At 29.7% G+C, this 22,909-nt stretch overlaps 1 protein-coding gene across 1 annotated transcript in view; it reads right to left on the bottom strand.

The window, feature by feature from the left end:
- Positions 1-18,509, bottom strand: part of LOC142319998 (uncharacterized) — a 118,874-nt gene extending 100,365 nt beyond the window's left edge. The window contains exons 1-2 of the mRNA XM_075357677.1: positions 18,426-18,509; positions 16,165-16,294 (exon numbers count right to left, since the gene is read on the bottom strand). Of these exons, the coding sequence (XP_075213792.1) occupies positions 16,165-16,294; positions 18,426-18,509 (214 nt within the window). The remainder of the gene's footprint in view (positions 1-16,164; positions 16,295-18,425) is intronic.
- Positions 18,510-22,909: the final 4,400 nt, after the last annotated feature.

The following is a 22,909-nucleotide window of genomic DNA, read 5'->3' as shown; positions in this document are numbered from 1 at the left end:
ACGTGCAAAATGCCTTTAACTCGTTGCGCTGGGATGCCATTTTTGGGGATGTCAAAGATCAAGGGATTGCCAACAACCTGCTTGCAGTGTTACCTTGAAGCCAGGTATCTAATCTGTTATTCAACTGATTCACCCATCCGTTTCAATATGGTTGTTGCAATATGGAAGCTATGGTAATTAGTCAAAAAAGGAATATGAGTTTTTTTGTATTTCTTATCATTTTATCACCTACGAGCCCCCAAAAATACAAAAAAGGTGAGACCTATATATGTGTTGGCGTATTTGTAGCTTAATAACGTTTGACTCGATAAATCGATTATGATGCAATTTGGTACAGACTCGTGCATATGAGGTAATTTGTTGGTAAAAGTTTGGGATCAATATCCAGAAGGTGAGGTAGATAGTTTCTTTGGGATAAATTTCTTAAAATTTTGCAAACATAACTACAGTTTATATTAAGCTCAGTACATGCGTACATACTTACCTTACCATTAAAAAATAATTGCCATCAAATTCTCCCCTTCCCTAAAATTCGAAAAAAAACAATTTTTTTATTTATTGTATATTTTTTATAAATTTTTTTTTATGTATTTACTGCATAGTAATAGTACAAGTGGCCCACAAAAAAATACTTTGGGGATAATATTAGGGGTTGACGAATCGATCAAAGTTTAAAAATATACATTTTTTTGATTTTTTGAACTTTTTTCTTGTTTCGTTATTTTCCTACTATATAAGAATAAATAAACAAAGCCAGGAAAGAATAACAACTTTGTTGCCAGCTTCTTTAATTAAAAAGTTGTTTTATTTCATTGAAGAATGCCTTTTTAATCCAGGAGGTTCCCTTTTCAATCCAAAGACTACGATTGCATACTTATTACGTTAACTAGTTCATGATTACCTTTATTCTTATACTCAGAATATAGTATTAAGATATTCAGAATATCATCTTATTCAGAATATTCGTAATATTCAAGATATTACACATTCAGTGTTTATTATGCTTCCCACATAAAACTTGTGCGTGCCTCCACTGTGTAACTTATCTTTTTAACAAATGTGCTCTGTTCGGTTTTCTTGACTTGTATTAAAATAATATAAAAAACATTACTATATTTCTACACGTCTTTCCTTAGTAGAATTAAATTTAATTATTTTAAATTGAAAATCATTCGTTAACATATTTAAAGTTTCTTCTAGTGAACTGGAGTTTTAGTACGCATAAGTGAACGGAACATGGTTCCTCCATTCCTCTCAATAAAACTCTTAAAGCTAATTTTCTAACATATTCACATAAAACATTTACTATTATAGGTTCTCTGTTTGTAAAATTAGCTCAAATTTTAATGTAAAACAATCACGTTTATGAAAATACGTACTTACAATATTTCTAAACTAGTTAATTTTAATTTTTACTCGATCTTACATGTAGGGTAAGAACATGGAGCTTGACAGTGAAGCTCCTTAATTACTGACGCTTTAACACTAATTTCTACACTGATAGTATTTTTGTGAGAATATACGAAGGAGAAAAAGGCTCTTTCTTTATTTATTATTTTTTTATTCCCGCCACTCTCACCACTCTTATATCCTTGACCGGCCGTATCGATGTCAAATTTCAAATCGAATTTGATTTACGGTAGTAATACAACCGTGAAGTGAATTACGATTCGATTGTGCATCGATTCGGGGGGTTTAGGTGGCCCTGAAAAGGATCGTTTGAAAGGTCATTTTATTTTAAAAAACCAATATAATTTTTCTGTCGAACCTTTGGTTCGACAGAAAAATTATTCCCCTCTTTCCACTGTCTCTTTCCTTGATTGACATGTGGTTAAATAGGTATGTGTACCTTTTTGTTTCCAGTCCTTTCAACTTTGTAAAAGGAGTAGACCCTTTCATAAAGAGACTCCTCCATTATTTTTAAGTGATGGAAATGGAATGAGAAAAAAATTATTTTTTTGTTATCAACTAGAACCTGTGTTTAATATACACAAGGAAAAAATAATTATATGTACAATTATTTTATAATATTCATATAAAAGAAGAACCATTTCCGTTTGAAATTCATATAAACAAAGAAAAATAAGAATTTTTTCAGACATTAGTTTATTACGCACGTAAGCGGATGAACAGGTCTCAAGGTCTTTAGCGAGATTTGAATGTATGTGATGTACATTTACATAAATTTTCAGTATAAATGGTGAGGAAGGGCATAACTTAACGATTAATTTAATAAAGAAAAATAAACCTCTGAATTCCTATACTATTTAATTCAATAATAAAAACTGATTATTCTACACCGTAAGATCAAAATTAATATTTGTAACCAGTATGCAGGAGTTCACTAAGCGGAATAGTTTAATTATTATTAACTTTTTTTTTATACGACACACCAGAAATCTGAAATACACACCAGAGCACAAGTGAAAAAATTTTTCAAAAATCATTTTAAATTAAATACAATTGAGAAATGTATTTTATTTTTCTGTGAAATAATTAAATAAAATTATTTTTTTTGAAAATAAATATACAATTTTTATAAGAATTTGCTAAGAAAATCCAACGATAATATGATTCTAAATTATAATTTTCAATTAATATTAAATAATCAGATGTTTCACAAAAATCTATTTTTTTTTTTTTTATTTTACTTCGTTTTATTTTGTTAATAATTTTTTCATTTTTTTTTATTGTCAATGAATTTATTATTTATTGAAATTTTTTTTACAATCACGTGTTAATAATTATTAAATCAATATATTTGAATTAAAAAAAGAAAAGTTAAAAAAATAAATAAAAAAAAGTTAAAAAAAAAACAAAAGGAGATGAAGTCTGATTCGAACCGATGTGTGCCTTCCCTTTAAGATCCAAATATTTAATTATTAAAATTTAATTTTAATTTCGATTCCAATGAAAAAGGAAAGTGCACAACTAGATGTTACAATAGTGCTAAATCCAAAATTTTAATATCCTACGACTAATCGTTTTTTAGAGATACATACGTACGTACAGATGTCACGCCGAAACTAGTCGAAATGGATTCAGAGATGATCAAAATGCATATTTCCGTGGAAATATGAAAACTGAAATGTTTCGCGATCACAATCCTTTCTTTAAAATTCGTACAAGGAAGTAAAAAAAAGTTAAAAAAAAGAAAATAGGAGATGAAATCTGAAGACCGAAATGTTTCGCAATCACAATACTTCCTTTACTTCATACAAGGAAGTAAAAACGAAACAAAAGAAGACAAAAAAGAGGAGAAGATTGAATTAAGATAGGAAATGAAGCTTAGGAAGCACGTGAAGATATTTCAGTACGGAGTTTTATAACTGACTACCTGACTTGCAAATTTCAGTACGGAGCTTTGTAACTGACTACCTGACTTGCACAGTAGAAATTAAAACATGAATATCAAGAAGTTAGCAGGCATTTAATAAGAAGAGAGACTGCTGTGTGGAAAGTTAAACTTAGCGTTAAGAACAGATTAGTGGAGTTTGATGCTCTATGAAGCTGAAACGTGAACGATGACAAAGACATCCCGAATATGAATTGGGACTTTTAAGATGTGAGTGTGGCGCAGAATGTTAAATTTTAGATGGCAATACCATGTCACTTGAAGACCATGTGTAGTAGTTAAAGAAGTATTAAGAAGAACCGGAGAAAACAGGAAAATTATAGTTGTGATTGAATATAGGGAAAGGAACTGCTAGGACATTGTATAAGAAGAAGATGTTTATTGGAGAATGGGATATAAGGTTTAGTTAATGGAAGGAAAGGGAGAGGAAGATAGAGGTTTCAAATGATGGATGGGATTATGGAAAGCAAAAATATGCTGAAACAAAGAAATTAGCAAAGTATAGAACAAGGCGGAGAGTAGCTGCCATGACAGGAACTGCCCTAATCCAGAACACTATGAATGAATGAATAATTAATAAAAGTATTAAAAAGTTGTATTTTTTAAACGTTCATTCTGATTAAAAAAGATATAGTCTTTTTATCTTCTGAATATAGATACACCATTCGAGTGAAGTGAGCGAAGTGAGGAGTAATTGCTCTTTCCCACACTTCAGTTTGAAAATGATGCATCGGGTAATTTATCTAATATTGGTTTGAGGGCTTTGGCCGTTTTCGTACCCGGTTTGTTTTGGCCCATTTCACCTCCTTGCTCAACAACTACAATTTTAAATAATTGTTACAACTTGGAAAAGAGATAATAACGCGTTTATAAAATTTTTAAATCAGGATCTGTAGGTCCCCAATTTTTTAAAAAGCAACTTGATTAAAACAGATTATATTAAAAGGAGTTAAAGCTAGATTTTCTATCTTGAAAATTATAGTTTAAAAAAAACTGATATTTTAAGTTGGGTCTCAGTCAGTTCCATTTATTGGGGCTTAAAAATTTATTTATTCCAATAATTATTTAGTTCAATATAAGCTGCCTAATTTATTGCGATATTTAACAAGGTTAAAAATAATTATAGTTTAAAAAAATGAATTCTATGGTACTCTTTTCCGATGGGGTCTAAAATCAGGTCAAAGTTGCGATGTATGTATATATGTTAATGAATTTGCAATTGAGCATAATGGAAATAAAATAATAATTTAATTTCGACAATTATATTTAAGAATTTAAATGTTATTGCAAAAATAACTTAGCCAGCATTCATGTGTTGGTGAGAGGGAATTGATTCTGTTGACGCACGCACAGATTCAAATACTTTCATAGGTGTCTATTGTGTATCATTGTTAGAGCACCATATGTGATGAACATGTTTAATAATGATCGACTAGTTGCACATGACCGATGCCAATTACTTCTTAGAATACTGAATGTGAAAAATACGTTTATTTAATTCGACCTGCTGTGTGTGGCTATTTCATGGTATGCTGGCAGGGAGCGCGTGGTTTGAATTTTCAAAATTCGTCATATCATCTAGAGATATAAACAAATTTCCGAGTAACCGTGATCTGGAAAAAATCGAGAGAGTACCTGATACATGCAAGGGTTAGCCATCAACAAAAAAAAAATCCCTTTCGGCACCCCAGAAGGCGGAGGTAGATTTCACAAGTATTAAATAGTGGATAAAAAAAGATTTAAAAAATTTCCACCTTAAAGTTAAGAAAAACTTCAAATTTACTTAATACGACAATGGTTGCATGTTAAAAAAATGTTTTACATGGTTAACATACGACAAGCCCCATCTTCTTACAATTCCAGCAACATTTTGGTCATCCCTTACCGTAAGGGTTGGTCATATCAAAAATTGTGTCAGACAAAGGTTTTAGGTAATGTATAGACGACTAACGACCACTTTAAATCGATTCGATACTATGTCTACTAAGAGAGGTATGATTTTTTTGTCTTCGAAACCCCATTTTTCTCACCCCCTGGGCCAATGGTTAGTATAATCAAAAAACTTTAATTTGATAAGTTTTAGGTCCTTATTTAAAAAATAGTAGGAACTTTAAACGAATTCAATATTTTACTTAATAAGAAAGTTATAACGATATTTTGTTTTTTTCGAAAAAGCCCCCCCACTTCTACCCCCATAATCCGATTTTGCCCATTAACAAACTCGACCGAGATTTTGGGTCGATATATTTTATGTATCAATTTGAAAGTGATTGGCGCAAAATTACGGCAGTTATCGTATTCAGAAGAAAGTGATATATATATATATATATATATATTTTTTTTTTTTTAAAGTGATGGTGGTTTTGAGGTCTGGGGAATGTGAAACGCGAAGACATGTCGAAATTTTCTGGAAGTCGAATCATGGTACCCATTACAATAGGTAGCTTTCTTGTGAAATCTATCTAATAATCCATTGAATTTTGAAAATCGGACGATTAGTCGCGGAGATATTATAAGTGCACCATATTGCACCTCCCCCCCTAAATAAGCTCTGATGGCAGCAGTCGATAACTGTTAATGAGATCAGCTCTCCCCCGCCCCACAAAGAATTTTCAATTTTTTTTAAAAACGCTAAGACCGACCGTTTTTGTGATATTTCGGATTTTGTATCCCAAAATTCGAATCTTATTTCCAAATTATAATTTGAGACATAGTTGTGGACAAATTATATATATTTGGCTTATTTATTATTAATGGTACTCGAATCATAGTAATAGAAATTTTAGAAAATATGAATCAATGTTTGCAATATTAACAGTAAATCCTATTATTACTATATTATTTAGATACCATTGGATAGAATGGAACTGAAAAGTGAAAATAATAAAAGCTCTTAACAATTCCAAGAACTCTAATAAAATGTAATTATGTAATGAAGTGGAGAATAAATGAGTGAATTAGACCAATTCAATTTAACAGCTTAACTTTATAATTTTAACAATAGAATTAAGAAACGTCTCAAGAATTGATCTTTTGAAGTAAGTATTGTTTGTAAAATTTGTATAAATTATTCTGTGCTAAGAATAAAAGTAGAAAAAGGTAAAACTAAATTAAAGTAAGAAACTTTTACATTAACACTGTAAGCAATTTCAAAAATAAAAGTGAACAATGGATGTTTAAACAAGGATTGTAACTTAAAATCCGTTTAACAAAACAAAAGGATGGTGAAAATGTTAGTTTAACGTAAAGGTAGATTAAATTGAACTGAATTATAAATAAAATAATTAATTATAACCATGTAAAAGCACTTCTGAATTGTATTTTCAATAAGCTTTGTTAAATACTATTTTTTTTATAATTTGCAAATCCTTGACAGTAAGAAAAAGGAAAATCTCTGGCTAAGTTTTAACGTGCAGTTGGTAGTTTTTTGTAACTACTGAAGACATAATTCTAAGTCGTACGGTATATATATCTGCATTTAATAAAAAAATTACGTTCATTTAATTTCATCGCCTGTCACCCCAATGGCCGAGATCGTATATTCATGATAGTAAATAATAACCACCTACATCATACATTTTTACTGACACCTTTTTCCCGTCACAGCTCACAACTTTTGAGCGTACGAGGGGAGAAGTAATCCTGGTAATCCAAGTTAGTTGAAGTTTCCTTTTGAACTATAAAAAGGCTGTAGCCACAAACTATATATGATGCACCGTCACTTAATACGAGCCACTACGCAACACTACACAACATAAACTTGCCACACCAAACAATAATTAGTCGATTTACTTTTCCGAATGTTACATAGGGAAAGAATTGCTAGGGAAAAAATTATGATCTTGCCTTTAAATTTTTATATTATTACATTTTTGAGATTTCTGGAGTCCAAAAATACTACAAAACTTTTCAAATTTACGTTATATATTCTTTATAAATACACGTGTGTTTAATATCCCTACCTCTGTTTATTTTTTAATCTCAGAAATGGTTCAAATTAAAACCATGAAATTCGGTGTAATTTCTCATAACTAACTAAACTTTTGAAAAAGATTTGTTTAGAGTTGGAAGATATTGAATGATTGTTATATTTTTCGAAAGTATTGGTGTTAATAAATACTACATTTTGTATTTGTTACTTGTTTATTATATATAAAGAAAATTGGAATTTAAAGCAAAATAATACAATTTTTAAGTATAAAAAAAAACGTTTTAACATTCGTTTCCCACTTTAAAATTGAAAAAAAGGTCTTGGATTTATTATTCTTTTCTATCATTTTTAAAAAATCTTTTACTGTTACAAAATTACGGACATGAAATGTAACATTTTTCACAGAATAAGGGATTTTCAGAGTGAGAAATTTTTTTAACATTATATTGTAAGAAGGTAATAAATTTCTCGTGTTAAAATGGGAGTTATATAAATTTTATTGTTTTATCCCAGTTAACCTTTTATTGTTTCAATCTTTCAACATATTACTTTTTTTAACATATTTTTCTATAAGAAGCCTTATTTGTCGCAATGAAAATAATTTTCAATTTTTTTTCACACAGGTGGAGGATAAATTTTAAATTATTTATACTCTAAGAAGATTTTTATCCCAAAATGTTGTTACGTGATGTGTATTTTTTAAACGAAGTTTTTTGACACATCAGGATTCAAACCTTAGAACAGAGCTGAGTTTCTGTTAATTTTACGAATAATTTATTTACTATAGAAACCAAATAAGATTGTAAGTGCTATATTATTTTTTAACCTCAAATTGGGAAGGGGTTTAAATTGTAAATTTAAATGTAATTGTATGTAAATCCTGAGCAAGGTAAATAACATCGTTAGCAACTTCTTTTAACTAATATAAAAAAGTACTGAAATGTGTAGCTTTTTACTAAGAAACCACATCATAATAAACACATCTTATATTTTTTTAGTTCTAACGTAAATGTACTTGCCAAGTTGGAAATTGGATGTTCAAGAATCGATTAAAACCTTTTATCTTTTGCAAGATGACCTGATATATATTTTATGCCAATAATCCAATGAAACTGGTTCCCATTTTTCCTACCAATGAGATTCTCCAAAAATGAAAAATGTAACTTTGCAGTATGTTCTTTGATAAGTCAAGTGCTGCCCCCTGTTAAAGACATGGGACGGTTGAATAAATTACATTGGATTATAAGACGGGTGTACATAAGCCCCTTTAGCCTGAGATTTAATTAAAAAACTCGCTACTTCTTAGATAATAAATCTTAATCTACGAATGTCACGATTTTCCATTGAGAATTTTTCTTCTGAGAGTTTAGCATAAAAGCTTTTCATAAGTGACTTACTGAGAGAGCCGAGAGAATTTTCGCAGCTAAAAATTTGCGGAAGAAATATCTTCGTTATAAAATATATTGTAGGTTTTTATCATCAGGTGGTCACCCTAGATTGTAGATAAAATATGTATAAGCTAATAAATTCTTTCACGATAGCAAATGGATCATCGGATTTTTATTTTGGAAGTTAAAAGATTGACGTACAAAGAAAGTATGGTATACGGTTAGTTTACAAGCCTGTCGTATACTTTGTCATACCAAAGAATGAATGTGGAAGATAGTTCCTTTACGATTTCTAAGCTTTTTACAAGTGATACTAGCTTTCAAATTAAATATGTTATTAGAGTACTCTATGAAGATTGGAGAATGACATAAATAAAATTCAACCGTTTTATATATATTTACCATTCCATAAAATTATCAAGTAGGTACGTAATTATTACATAAGAAAATAAATATTTTTTACAGGAAAGCAAGTGTTAATGTATACCTTTTAATCGAAAATTAGATTTAATTAATTCATTTTTGTTTGTTTAAAAAATTGATATTTGATACAACTTTAGAATGTTTAAACTATATTTTGTCTGGAAAGATGCTTTTATTGTTGGGTTTTTTGGGATCTGAGGATATATCGAAGACATATCTACCGGGTCTTGTAGAGCCATGGATCCGTAGTGCGATGTGGTGAAGGGCTACTACTCTGAACGATAAAAGAAATCTCGTTCCTTTCATGTACTGCAGAATAAACTTAATTGCTGTGGTTTCTAACCGACCACCTTAATATCATATAAAAATGCAAATATACTCTTCCAAACGTTTTTTTTTTTTTTTTTTTTTTTAGCTATGATGCAGTAACAACTGAAATACAAAGGATACTAGCCACAGTTGCTTTCGCTGAGTATAATTATGTTTATTAAACATCCAGTTCCGTAATGAACTATGATAAACCGGTGTGCTAAATATCATCTACAGATCGATATGCTTGACAAATAGATGTGTAATAATCTATTCGGTTCAGTAAGGTATTGTGAAATCATTTCATTCCTAACTTTCTTTTGTTTGTTTGGCATACGTAATGTTCATTATTTTTGAGAATGGCTTCGATAATTTTGGAAGGAACTAGTTATTATTTGTGTACTTGGAAGAATGAAATGGTAAACTACTTCACTCCACATTTTCCTTAGTAAACCTGGAATGCTTATTCTGGAGAATAGCTCTGCTAATTTTAGAAACGGCTTTTAACTCATATCAGGTAGTCTACAACATATATGTAATAACGATATATGAAACAGATTTTATCGTTAAGCCTTTTAATATTCCCTTTTTATTCGTTCTTACAAAGAAGAGTGAGCAAAAAAAAAGTAAAAAAATTTTTGATTTCATTACCTTTTCCTTTTCTTTCTTTTATAATATTTTATTTATCCAGCCATTAATTTATAATTTGGAGAAAGTATTATTTTCGGTTTTAAAATTAAGGATTTTTAAGATTTTATTTATCAACTTTTTGAGTTCCGCGGCATACGGAATTAAATTTGGGCATTCAGATCAACCGAAAACGCCAGTGTCTGAATAGTTATTTTACATTACTTTAATTATTTTATTTCTTAATTTAAAATAAAAGGCCTGTGGCCTCATTGTTATAGTAAAATAAAATATTTGTTTTTTTATAAAATATTTTTATTTTATGTTTAAAAGAAAAGATTGTATAAAGTAATGATTCCAGTTTCTCAAAGGAATACTCACAAAAAATAAGTTTGAACGTAAAAAATATGAACTCAAACAAAAAGTCGCAGTGGAAAAGTTTTTACTAAAAATAAAAGATAAATCATGAAGAAAACGTAGCTGACAATAACATTCTTACAGACTATTTTTGCGGTTCAATACCTCATAATATTAACTTTTTTTGTAAATAGATAGTAGACATTTAAATATATTAAAATAATTTTTTTCTACGTATATAATCATACGTATATTATGTACTTCAATTAGATTTTTTTTTTAATTAATAAATTATTACTACTCGTAGTTTTGTCAAACAAAACATATATATAACTTTTTTAACCGTACAATTCATTTTACAATTTCCCTTATAAAGTGTCCCACGAAGAAACGTAGAAATTTTCAGAACATGTTCTACAGGTGAAAATAATGAAAAAAGTTCATAATAAACATAGGTCGAGAAACACGTTGTTTTCGAGTTAGGCTAGCAAAAAATTTCACCCGAATTTTAGCTCTTTTAATAAAAAAAAACCCTACTGAAATTTTTGGGACCAGAATAACTCCATTAGATTTTTAAGATATTCAACGTAAAATGCAAACTTCTGTGTCGAAAAACAAGGTTTTTTTTAGGTTTGTAGTACAATAGCTTTGTTAAATGAATATAAAATGCGGATGATCTAACAACAAAACTTGTAGAGAATTTAATCTGAGAAAATTAATGTTAATACAGCCAATAAAAAGTAAATAAAAACTTTTAAAATTCCGTTTTTTATTGATGAAAAACAGTCGAAAAATAAAAATTGACAGAAAATTGTATTATTCATCTTGTATCTTGTAATAAGAAATCTTTTTAATGCATTTTTCGGTGTATCAGCATTTACGAACAAAAGGTCATTTCCAAAGTGTTTGTTTTCTGTCGAACGCCAAGTAAACCATCCTGTTAATGATTAACATCGCGTGATTCAGCATATTCAGCGTAGCCCAGGCACTAGTGCAAGACGAATCTTATGTCGCTCTGGTTTGCCAAAAAGCAAAGTGTGGGGCATCCTACGGAAAGAAAATCTTTATCCGTTCCTTTCCGCCTGCAGAAGGTTCAAAATTTGCGTCCAACAGATTACCCCCAGCGGTTAAACTTGTGTCATTGGCTTCTAAATAACGCTGATAAGGTAAATTCAATTTTGTTTACTGATTAATCCACTTTAACGAGAAACGGAGTCTTCAGTTCTAAAACTAGTCATTTATGGAACGAAGACATCTTTGATAATGTAGAAACTAGTTTCCAACATAAATTTCACATTAATGTTTGGTGTGGCATTATTTATGACAAAACTCTGGGTTCATCTGTTTTCAATGAAAACCTTACGGAAGATGCATACGATCATTTCTTGAAAAATAATTTGCCGGCTTTTTTGGAAGCTGTACTTATACGAAATAGACTGCAAATGTTTTTCCAGCACGATGGTGGAACGCCACATTCTCTTTTAGTAGCTAGAAATCACTTGGATGCTAATTTCTTAAACTGGATTGGACATTGATGGATCAGTCAATTGGTCACCACGATTACCTAACTTAACGCCACTATGTTACTTCATTTGGGGCCGTACGGAAACGATAGTATACCAATAAAAGTTAATTCTAAAGAAGAATTACTCATTAAAATACGAAATTTAATTAAAATTTATACGAAACGATTCTGAGATGATTCGGAAAGCCACAGGAAAAATTTTACGTCGGGCAGAGTACATTGTGAAGGAGGGAATTACCAACAATTACTGTAGCTGAGGTTTTTTATTTTGTTACCAATTATCATTTCACGTATTTTATCTTTTTGTTTTGCTATATTAAGTATGATGTTTTTTAGGTACAAAATATCAGGTTTTTTGTCTATTTTTTATCTGTTTTGCTTCAATAAGAAACCGACTTTTAAAGGTTTTTATTTGCTTTTTATTGGCGTATTTACATTTATTTTCTTAGACTTAAATTCTCTATAAGTTTTTTTCTAAATCTTCTGCATTTATTAACCATTTAACAAAGCTATTGCACTACAAACCTAAAAAAACTTGTTTTTGGACATCGAATTTTCTGTTTTACGTCGGTTATATTAAAACTTACTGGAGTTACAGTTTTGGAATCTGTTTTATTCTATTTTAAAGCTCAAATTAAATAACAAACACCAATTTTACGCCTTAATTCTGGTTCCAAAAATTACAGTAAGGGTTTTTTTTTGTTTGAAGAGCTAAAATCCGGGCGAAATCTTTCGCTAGCCCTAACTTGAAATAAAGCCTGTTTCCAGACCTACGCTTATTATGAACTTTTTTTTATTATTTTCACAAGTAGAACAAGTCCTGAAAAGTTTAATTCGTGGGGCATATTTACTGTATATGTACTTTGGTTTATAAAAGGAATCCTTCGGTAGAATTGAATGATTCTGTGATGTGGGATTTTATATTATTTTAGATCACACTATACTCGCTAAAAGCAGCATTTCATAAAACAAATTACTTATGCTCTAATTTATTGATGTTTTAATTATTGTAGATCCTAATATACAGTTTTTACACCCTATAATTTTAAATATAGAAGTCAACTCTTAATCCTGGGATTAAATGAAAATGTTTTAATTTATTTTTTAGATTAAAATTACAAAATTATTACGAGCAGGGATTTTTTAAAATATATATATATATTTTTAAATTCTATATTATTACTTCCAGTAATATTTCTGATTTTATTACTTATTTTCATACACTAATAATAAGCATGCATGAATAAAATTTTCATGCAGCCCAATCCCCCTTCTAATTAAAGAATTGTTTTCAATTAAAATAAGAATCACAATAGAAAGACATAATAAATGTTTGCTAAAAATTTGACATAAAGAAGGAATAATTTTTACAGTATATTTTTATAAATTATAATTTAATTATAAAAAATAATATAATAAATAATATTCCTACTAAAGAAATAGAAAATAACTTGCCCAGCTATGTATGTAATCAAATTTATCCGGAGATAAGGATTTTTCTTGTCAATTTCGGTGTGTAAAGAAAATTTGATTATTCATTTTTGGTACATCCAGATTGAGAGTTAAGTGTTACCTACCCCCCTTCTTAATTATATAAACAGAAGCGAAAGATCCGCACCTCCACGTAAAAATTGGAAACGTATAAAAAGTTTAACTAAGAAATTAACTCGACAAAATAGTTTGCAAATATATTAGAACAAACTGCAAACCGTATACAGATAAAATTAAATAAGACTGACGCTAGTTATAATGAAGGCAGAATTTTATTATAAAATTATTAAATTATGTAAGTTACAAAAATACATATAAAATAAAATATATTTATATGTTAAAAAGAACCCTCTTGTAAAAGTAGATCTAAAAAATAAAATACATTTTTTTTTAAATCAACAAAAAACAGGGGGTCCGCTCATTCTATTAAATGACCTTAATGTTTCAACAAACGTTGAATACCTTTTCACTGTTTGTAACGGTTAACGCCGAAGGATTTTTTTATTTTTAATTATGCAAACCATCATTTTGTAGGATTAGATTATTTTGATTAAATAATCGGATTATCTTATTAAAATTATTTTCAACTTTTTAGTGCATTTAAAAAAGTATTTTTTTTATCTTCTAGTTTTTACTAACAAAAAATGTGATTAAATATTTTATACATATGTTGAAGTATAAACTTAAATCATTTTATCACATCACATTTCCGGTTTTTACAATGTACTCCGTACTAAAATGTATTTTAGTCTATTGAACCCAACAAAACATAACCAACAATTCTGAAAATATAGTGATGTGAAAGACAATACTTGTGAGAAGAAATTCTCACATTAAACATCACAAATTATTTCTTAGATGTATGTATGTAATGTATTTCTTTTCCACTAAAAACAATTTTATCTAGTTTAAAGAGGGCGACTTGACTTGTTTTCTTTAACTTTCAAAATATCAAGTTATACTGAATGATCACTGACTATCCATTAAGGAAATGCTTAAAACCACTATTCAAACAGTTTTAAATAACTTTTACGTGCACATTCGATCAAAAGCTGAGTACAGATAGAATATTTCCGTCCACGCTAAATCGGGTTATAATCTCAATAGATTACACAGTTTAGGATGGTGGTAATTACAAGTAGGGCTATTATAAAATGTTTTCCAATCTAGAATTATTGCTTTTCTAATTGTTGTGTTAATTTTATAAATAGTAGTTTTATATATGTGTTTAGAAACGACACCGCCCAACTTAGCTCGCACTCATACTATCCATTATTTACAATCTTATTTTATCACGTTACCGAATACGGTTCATGTCGTCATACATTTACACCGTTTTACTACATCTTAAAGCCGTCTAGAAGACGGATGTAAGTTTATACCCTATGTTCATGTAGTCATTAGCATTAATAAGTGTTTGGATGATAACTGGATTCATATGGTGACTGACTTTTTGTTAACATATTTTTATCACCAAATAAAATGCTACCGGTTGCATTTAAAAGTAGAGTTCTTTATTTTGTTTTTTATTCAAAGAGAATAAACATAAGTGTCACTACCGCCTCAACAACTCAAGCGATGGAATACCACACCGATCAAAAATACGAAATAGTATTATGTGTAATTATTTAAAAACCTATATCTCGTGTACCCGGCACCAGATATATAATGCTAAGTTTTCAATCGATTGGAAAACGGAGAAGTGGGTAAAAGTTACTTAAACAGATGATCTGAAAGGACAGACAGTAGTAGCACAATAAAAACTTTAAAAAGTGTTACGTATTTAATATAAATTTTTTTGCTTCATTAACAAGCCATCCTTCAGTTTTCACAAATACGTAACTTCTACAAACAGCTTCTTTACTTTCCCGTTAAGTTAGGTAAGCTGTCTCATAATAACTAAATTGAGTATGCATGAATGGGTGAGTAATCGATATAGTCTCATGCATCATAATAATAGTAGCTTTGCCCAAACTGCAGAAGTGATAACTGCAAAAATCTTGCCCTAAGTAGCCATTAGGTTGAGTTTCATTAACTTCTTTGACTGCATGAGTCTCTAATTCAGGTCAATTCGCTATACCTAATGGGATACCTCATACAGAAAGAGCATTTAAAAAAATATATTTTTTTTATTCTAATAAGCAATATGAAATTTCCAAATGTTCTGTATAATTAGCAATCACTATATTTCTTTTTTTTTTTGCAAAGTTTAAAACATTAATCACAAAAGAAAACAAATAATATTTAATAAGTCAATCACTAATCAAATAATATTTCATCTGTAAATCATTGTTAAAAATACTAAACAAAGAAATTGTAGGAAAAGAGGTTAATTAACCACATTAATATCTAATAATAAACGGTTTAGGAAACAAACGTTAAAAATTACTCAATCTTTCAACGTATTTCAACTCGACTTGTAGCTGAATTTCTCATTAATCATCCAAGATTACCATCAAAATTAATTTCGACTTATACACCTGGTTAAGCAGTAAATTGGTATTTAAGGTATTTTAGTTGACGGATCTAAGCGGGACTTTAACTAACGGCCAAAAGCGTTTTCAGATTTTTATGAAATATTTCAGTTAGATTCTGTCCATTCAAGATTGCGTATAGAGAATTTAAACCATACATTATTTTTATCTGTTTATGTAGTCAGTGATACTGAATTATGTAGTGTTACTGTAAAATAAGTATAATGATCTGTAAATGTAGAAAAAACTGTTCTCTTTATTTTACATAAAGAAGCTTTACTTACCAGTTACAAGCTGAGCATGGTGAAACTGGCAAACAGCATCTGCTTCAAACCAAGTTATACGGTCTCGGAAGTAACGGTAGAATACAGGAAAACCTTCTTCTGGGAGTAACCAAGAACTGCTGATATTCACCTAAAACAAAAAAGCAAATAATAATTACTTTCAATTTTTTTTTATTAACAGTAATATTTATTTTATGTAGCTGTAAAAATATTATCTAGAAAAATGATCGCGTTTACATTACTTTTTGTGAAATTATGTAGCAAAAAAATTGAAGTAATATTACACTTATTCCTTCAAGCTGAATTTTTCTCCCAAAAATGAGATCGAATTGTTTTCTGTTTCTTTCAGCCTAATTTTTTATTTATCTAACTGTAATTAATAAATAATGACATCATTATTAACCCCCGCGGTGTGCAGTTTTAAACTGGTTACTAGTAACGATTTATAGACGACCAAAGACGTATAAGGATGCGTACGATATTGCAACATAAATATTCTAGAAGGAGAATTCAAAACAGTAAAACAATGAATAGTATTTAAGTTTTGTGATGATATTTCTCTTACAGAAATGTATTATCAACAAATATGGAAATATTTGAAATATTTGGCAAATATGGATAAGAAAAAAATAACGGAATAAAAATGAGAAGCGTGATGCTAAAAATTTTGAAAATAGAAAAATACTGATATCAATATTTCACTTCTTTTTAAGATGCATTTATCAGAAATTTTATAGTAGATCTTCTTCAGCTGAAAATTAAAATAACATGTCAAATATGGTCAAACTGTTAAAAAAATTTCTTCTTTTTTTTAAATTTTTCTTCTTGGTCGAAAACAAAATAACGTAAGAACCGTGAAATCTACAATTGTGTTTTACCGTGAAGTTGAAAGCGAGTTAACATAAATTTTTATATGTGTGATGTAAAAATGAAACTCTTTTATATAAAACACTACACAACTGAGTTTTCCATCCATTTTTTTTTGTGGAAATCTGAAACAAAAATGCATTACTTCGATTAACGACCAGTAACGAGTCATTCCATCATCTTGATTTACTCGTATATCTATTTATCGCTTGTAAGTTTGATGTATTAACTAACGTAAAACCGATTGCAGGAGATTTTTTTTTTTCTCATGGGAATTGAATGTCAATTAAAGATTTCAGGGGAAAAGCATTAGAGGAATTAAAATCAGAAACGTTATTTTGTAAATCTTATTTTTAATTCTGGTTGACAGATTCCTTCTGAGTAATTCATTCCGGATAATAAGAACTCGAAGGAACCTAGAAATTCAGGGTGATCATATCATAATATTTCGTTTGTTTGGTTATTAACTAAATAAACTTAAACGTAGAATGTGCTTAAGTAGATTTGATACTTTTAAATCAATAAGTGAGAGTAAATATATAAACAAATAAAAATTATCGATGTATTGTTTTCATATTTATTTATAAAATCTTTTGCTTCTTACACGCACCTTTTTTCTATTGATTAATTAATTCACCACCACATGATCAAGGCTTCTGCATGGGAATACTGTAGTACGTATTTTTAGAGTAAGAAAGATTCCATGCCTAACCAAGATTCGAACCCAGAACCTTTTGAATGAAAAAAGAAGCAATCGCTTTGCAAAGGAAGTCGGCAAATAGAATTATTTTATATATTAATATATGATCGTAAGTATTTAAGTAAATAAAAATGTTTATAGAAATATGTGAAATTAAATCAAAATTTAACCCTTTACAGATAACGTTTTTAGTATTAAAAAAAAATCCTTAACATTGTCAGAAATAAATTTTATAATTCCAATAAACATTTATTATTTTATATAAACTTTAGATGTAATTAATTCGGTATTTCATTTTAAAGTACGTTACAAACCATAACCGTTACGAACACGAAAGAATATTTTTCCGTTTTATTATTTTAAATTTATGTTCTCTTTCAGCGAGAAAGGAAATACAAGATCCAAATTGTCATTAGATAATCCAAAATACCTTGATCATATTATCATATTTGAAATGTACAATAAATAAACGGTCGTACTTATGACCTTTAAATTAAAGGTGACTTTAAATTAAACATTAATTAATCCCAAAAGTTGCATAGCTATTCCCAAGAATAAACAAGCATTCTACGCTAAATTTAGTATGGAAAATTACAAATGAAATGATTTCTTATCCTTCATCAACGAACAGAATATACTGAATTGTATTCTAGCAATTCCATCAAAGAACAGTGGTAATATAGAAGTCGAATACAATGAACTGTTGCATATCAGTACGATAAACTCTAGCTGCATTAACTTTATTCTGTTTACCATAGCGTTGGATATTGTACACCATAATTCTCAGAAGATACCGATCAGAAAATTCTGACCGGTTTAGAATCTTTTTCTAACAACTAATCATACCAGCCCAGTAAGGTTTATTTTTAAGGCCTGTGAAGTAAGTAAAAAGTACTAAACTTAAGAGAAACTAGAAAATCTTAAGTAAAATGTTAAATTAATATATATTGTAGTCTTTTCACTAAAACAATTGATTATTATAAGTCCAGTCTCAACTCAATAGGGAACTAATTATTCTGTACAATAATATTTAAGAAATACGTTTTGACAGAAGCATATTCTTTAATTAACAGTTTAATTAAGTAATTCTAAAAATAAGATTAATCATAAAATAAGCAAACAAACCACCAATATTAATACGTAAATATAATATGGAAGGAAGCGTCTTCACTACAATCATAGATATCAAACTTCCTTCATACGTTTATTTTCCCCAACAACAGGATTGTCTAAAATATCTTCAATAAATCAAACAAATGGAAACAGGTGAAGTGAAATAAAAGGTTTGACTGGAAAGAAAATGCAAAAGAAATGTTAGTAGTGAGAGGGGCTGACATAAATAGATGGAAAGAAACAAAAAATAGACCCAAGAGAATAATACTGGACGTCCTTAGATCAGAGAGGTTTGAAATCTCCGTTTTTCCATTACATATTTTTTTCAAAAGGAACTAAAGGATCTGGTCAACATATAAAAATGATGAAAATTTAAAACCTCGTACATATATGTGGTCAATTTAAGTTACGTCATATTAATCGGATTACAGGACTGAAGTAAAAGTTAAAAAAATTGTTATTTTTTTCTACAATTTTTCAGTCGATATAATTTACCATTTATTTTGTGGAAACAAAAAATTACAATAAAAAAAAAAAACAAATATAAACATAACAAAGATTAAACTGCAGAATTGGCTAGTAATCAATATCCGCTCATCCATGATAGGTAGCTTAATTAAAATAAGATAACTATTTTATACGCTAATTCAATTAGCAGTAAATTAGATTAACTATAAAATGTAAAAATTTTGTTTAGTCAAACGTAAAAATATAACAATTTTTGATTAAATTTTCAGAAAACAGTTTTTTTTTATAAAGATTAACAGTCAATCGAGAAAAGGTAAACAGCTCATACAACGGTTGTATTTTTATCTGATTTTTGATGATATAATAATTATTTTTTTAGTTTTTCATCAAGAAAATAATATACAACTTTTTAATTTTTATCAAACTTAAATCAAAAAAAGGAAATAATTAGTTTTTATGTTATATTTTACATTAATAATTATTTAGACGGATATTGAATACAATAAGTTTAAAATAATATTTTACAGCACAATAGGGCTAGGATGTTCACTTTCGGTTTAATTAAAACCATGATAATTTGTCATAAGCCATATTTAGATCGTAAATAAAATGTGTTATCATATTCAAAGGCGCAGTTCGCTTGCCTACAAAATGAATAATAGTCGTTGACAACCGACAAGGAAATGAAAGTTTTTATATGACAAATGATGTCGGTGGGGAATGCATTAGTTGTAAAGCTGCGTACCGTGTAGTTATTTAGCAACGAAGAGGGTGCCAAGAGATCAAAAACGGGTTAAATCGCTACTACTCTAATTTAATTTGATGTTTCTTCCTTATGATGTTGACCTTCCTTAAAATGATCTTAATATTGACTTAAGCACTTAGCTGTTTGTAATTAAGCTAATCTTTTGGAATATTCTAGAGTAAAAATTAAATAATTTTTCCTTTTGAAGAAGAAAAGAAAAAAACTTTTGCGCAGTTCACAAAAGAAGATCGATTTTTCGTTATTTTATTTTGCGTAATATTTTTTGCGAAATCATTTTGTATTATTTCTTTGCACAACAAATATACAAAACGTAGATTAAATGAAAAAACTAAAACATATATATTTTTTTATTTATTTAATATTAAAATATATGTATATTTTGTTTGTAAGAAAATTAAATTATTATACCGTAATTTGATGAAATAATTAAAAATAAAGTGTAGACCCTAAACACAAGCATCAAGTTCACTCACAATTGTGACATGCATAAGCGCGTATGAAAAATACACGAATACAAAGTCAACATAACCTTAAATTTATGTTATGTTGTCTGTTGTCGACCATAAATTAAGCGTGTCTTAGGGACGATACAACCAATCTTCATAAAATTTTCACATGCACAACTTCATGGAAACTACTACAGAATATCTTACTTTCAATGAAATTTATATAGTGGTTTTGGAAATTTTCGAGCCACAAATCTTAAACATAGGCCTATATTTATATATATATATACTAGTTCTACCCGCCACGCTTCGCTGTGGCACATTGTGGTTGCATCGATGAGAAATGAGAAACAAAACAAAGCATACGTTTCATAGAAGTTTAATTTTGCGATACTTGTGGATATACAATATTTTTTTGTTTTTCCACTGTCTGGGTGTCAGGCTATCTGGTTTTCCGACTCGGGAACACGCAACATACAGTTGCCCATGTGAGAAGCAATCCGCATCTAAATCTAAACCACACAATTCTAAAGGTTGACCTTGAACTTTATTGATTGTGATTGAAAATGCCAATCAAATTGGGAATTGCAATCTTTTAAATTAATATGGTATATCGGTCGGGATTATGGGTAATCGAGGAATGAGGACATCTTCACCTTTGAAAGGCCCCGTTAAAATCGTTGCTTCCACTAAGTTATTCATCAATGTCTTAACTGCAATCGCGTGCCGTTGCAGAGTTTTGGCTGATTAATATTCCGCAACAGGATAATTGCCATTTTTTTATCGAACCGTTGCTAGAATCAATCTAATGAGGAATGTTTTCCCAGTTCCTCCTGGCGCATCCAAGAAGAAGGTCCCCCCAACTCCGTCATTTATCATTTGCATTATGCGATCATAAATGCCTTCCTGTTCACGCGTTAATTTGGGAATGTTTGATTGGACATATGACTGAAGATCACCAATGTTGTAACTCTGTTCACGGCGTAAATCCACATCAAATGAAGCAATCGCAGCTCGGGTGGGTGCTGGCATTCCCAATTGACTAAGAACTTTATTTGCAATAGCTAAACACTTGTCTTCAATATTTATCAATGCTTCGTTGTAAATGCCTTCTGTAAATTCCATGGTCATATTGGTATTTTCTAGGCGTACTCTATGCAAAATATCCTCAGCCATATGCGATCGATATCTTTCCCATAACTCTGTGGGAGATGAAGGGAACAAGCGGTCAATATAATAGCGAATAATGCGCGAATTTGGTTTGGCTGTGCAGTGTTGCACGCGTCATTAATACATATATCTCACTGTTGGTCGTTTTCTAATAAATTCAGAGCTTGGTGAAAGGCGCAGCTCAATCACGACACGATCACACAAAAGTACCTCGATTAAAGTGAATATTTAATTCAGATTGTATAATAGTCTGAATCAGATGCAAGTGAATACGTTTTTTTTTTTTTTTTTGTTAATAAACAATGTAATTGGGAACAGGTATTGTTTCACATGTGACTGCGGTTGTCTTTAGCTAGTATTTCAGTAGCTAGTTCAGAGAAAGAAATTATTATAGTCTGTGTTATCGTGTTACTCTATACGATAAGGTACAGTTTTAGAGTTCATCTTTATAGCAGCTTTATTCAGCGTTATTTTCATTCATTTTAATTTACTCTGTGTTTTTGCGCAAATCGGATTTTAACAATGAGTGATTCTATTGTTAAACATAAACCGGGGAAATCCTTAAGTACCTATGAAAAAAATAATCAGCAACGTATACGAGTCTCAATAAAGTAATGAGACTGATGTGAAAAAAAAAGTTGCTTACCGTTTTAGTCATGTTTAGTGTTGTTTCCTACAAAGTAGTTCCCATCTGATTGCACACACTTATTCCAGCGCTTCTGCCATTGATGGTAACATTTCTGGAAATCGTCTTCCGTAATATCCTCCAAGACTCCCGTCACAGCTTTTTGGAAACCTTGTGTTGTTTGAAAATGGTGTCCCTTGACCGCTATTTTGACTCTTGGAAATAGAAAAAAGTCGCACGGAGCGATAAGGTGACTGCGGTAGTACTGAAATTTGTTTTGAGGTTAAAAATTTCTGTACTGACAGAGCAGTATGGGATGGCGCATTATCGTAATGCAGAATCCAATTATCAGTAATGTTGGCACGGACACGAAGAACTCGTTTACGAAGTCTTTCTAAAATTTCTTTGTAGAAATATTGGTTAACTGTTTGTCCAGGAGGCACCCACTCTTTATGAACAATTCCCTTGGAATCGAAGAAGCACACAAACATGCATTTCACTTTTGACTTTGACATGCGAGCTTTATTTGGTCTAAGTGATCCCTTTGAGCACCACTACGAACTTTGGCGTTTTGTCTCTGGTCGTATTGA

The sequence above is a fragment of the Lycorma delicatula genome, chromosome 2 (genome assembly GCF_047948215.1).
Source record: "Lycorma delicatula isolate Av1 chromosome 2, ASM4794821v1, whole genome shotgun sequence".
NCBI classification, from domain to species: Eukaryota; Metazoa; Arthropoda; class Insecta; order Hemiptera; family Fulgoridae; genus Lycorma; species Lycorma delicatula.
The sequence above is the reverse complement of the archived record's forward strand: the minus strand, read 5'-3'. Positions and strand labels throughout refer to the sequence as shown.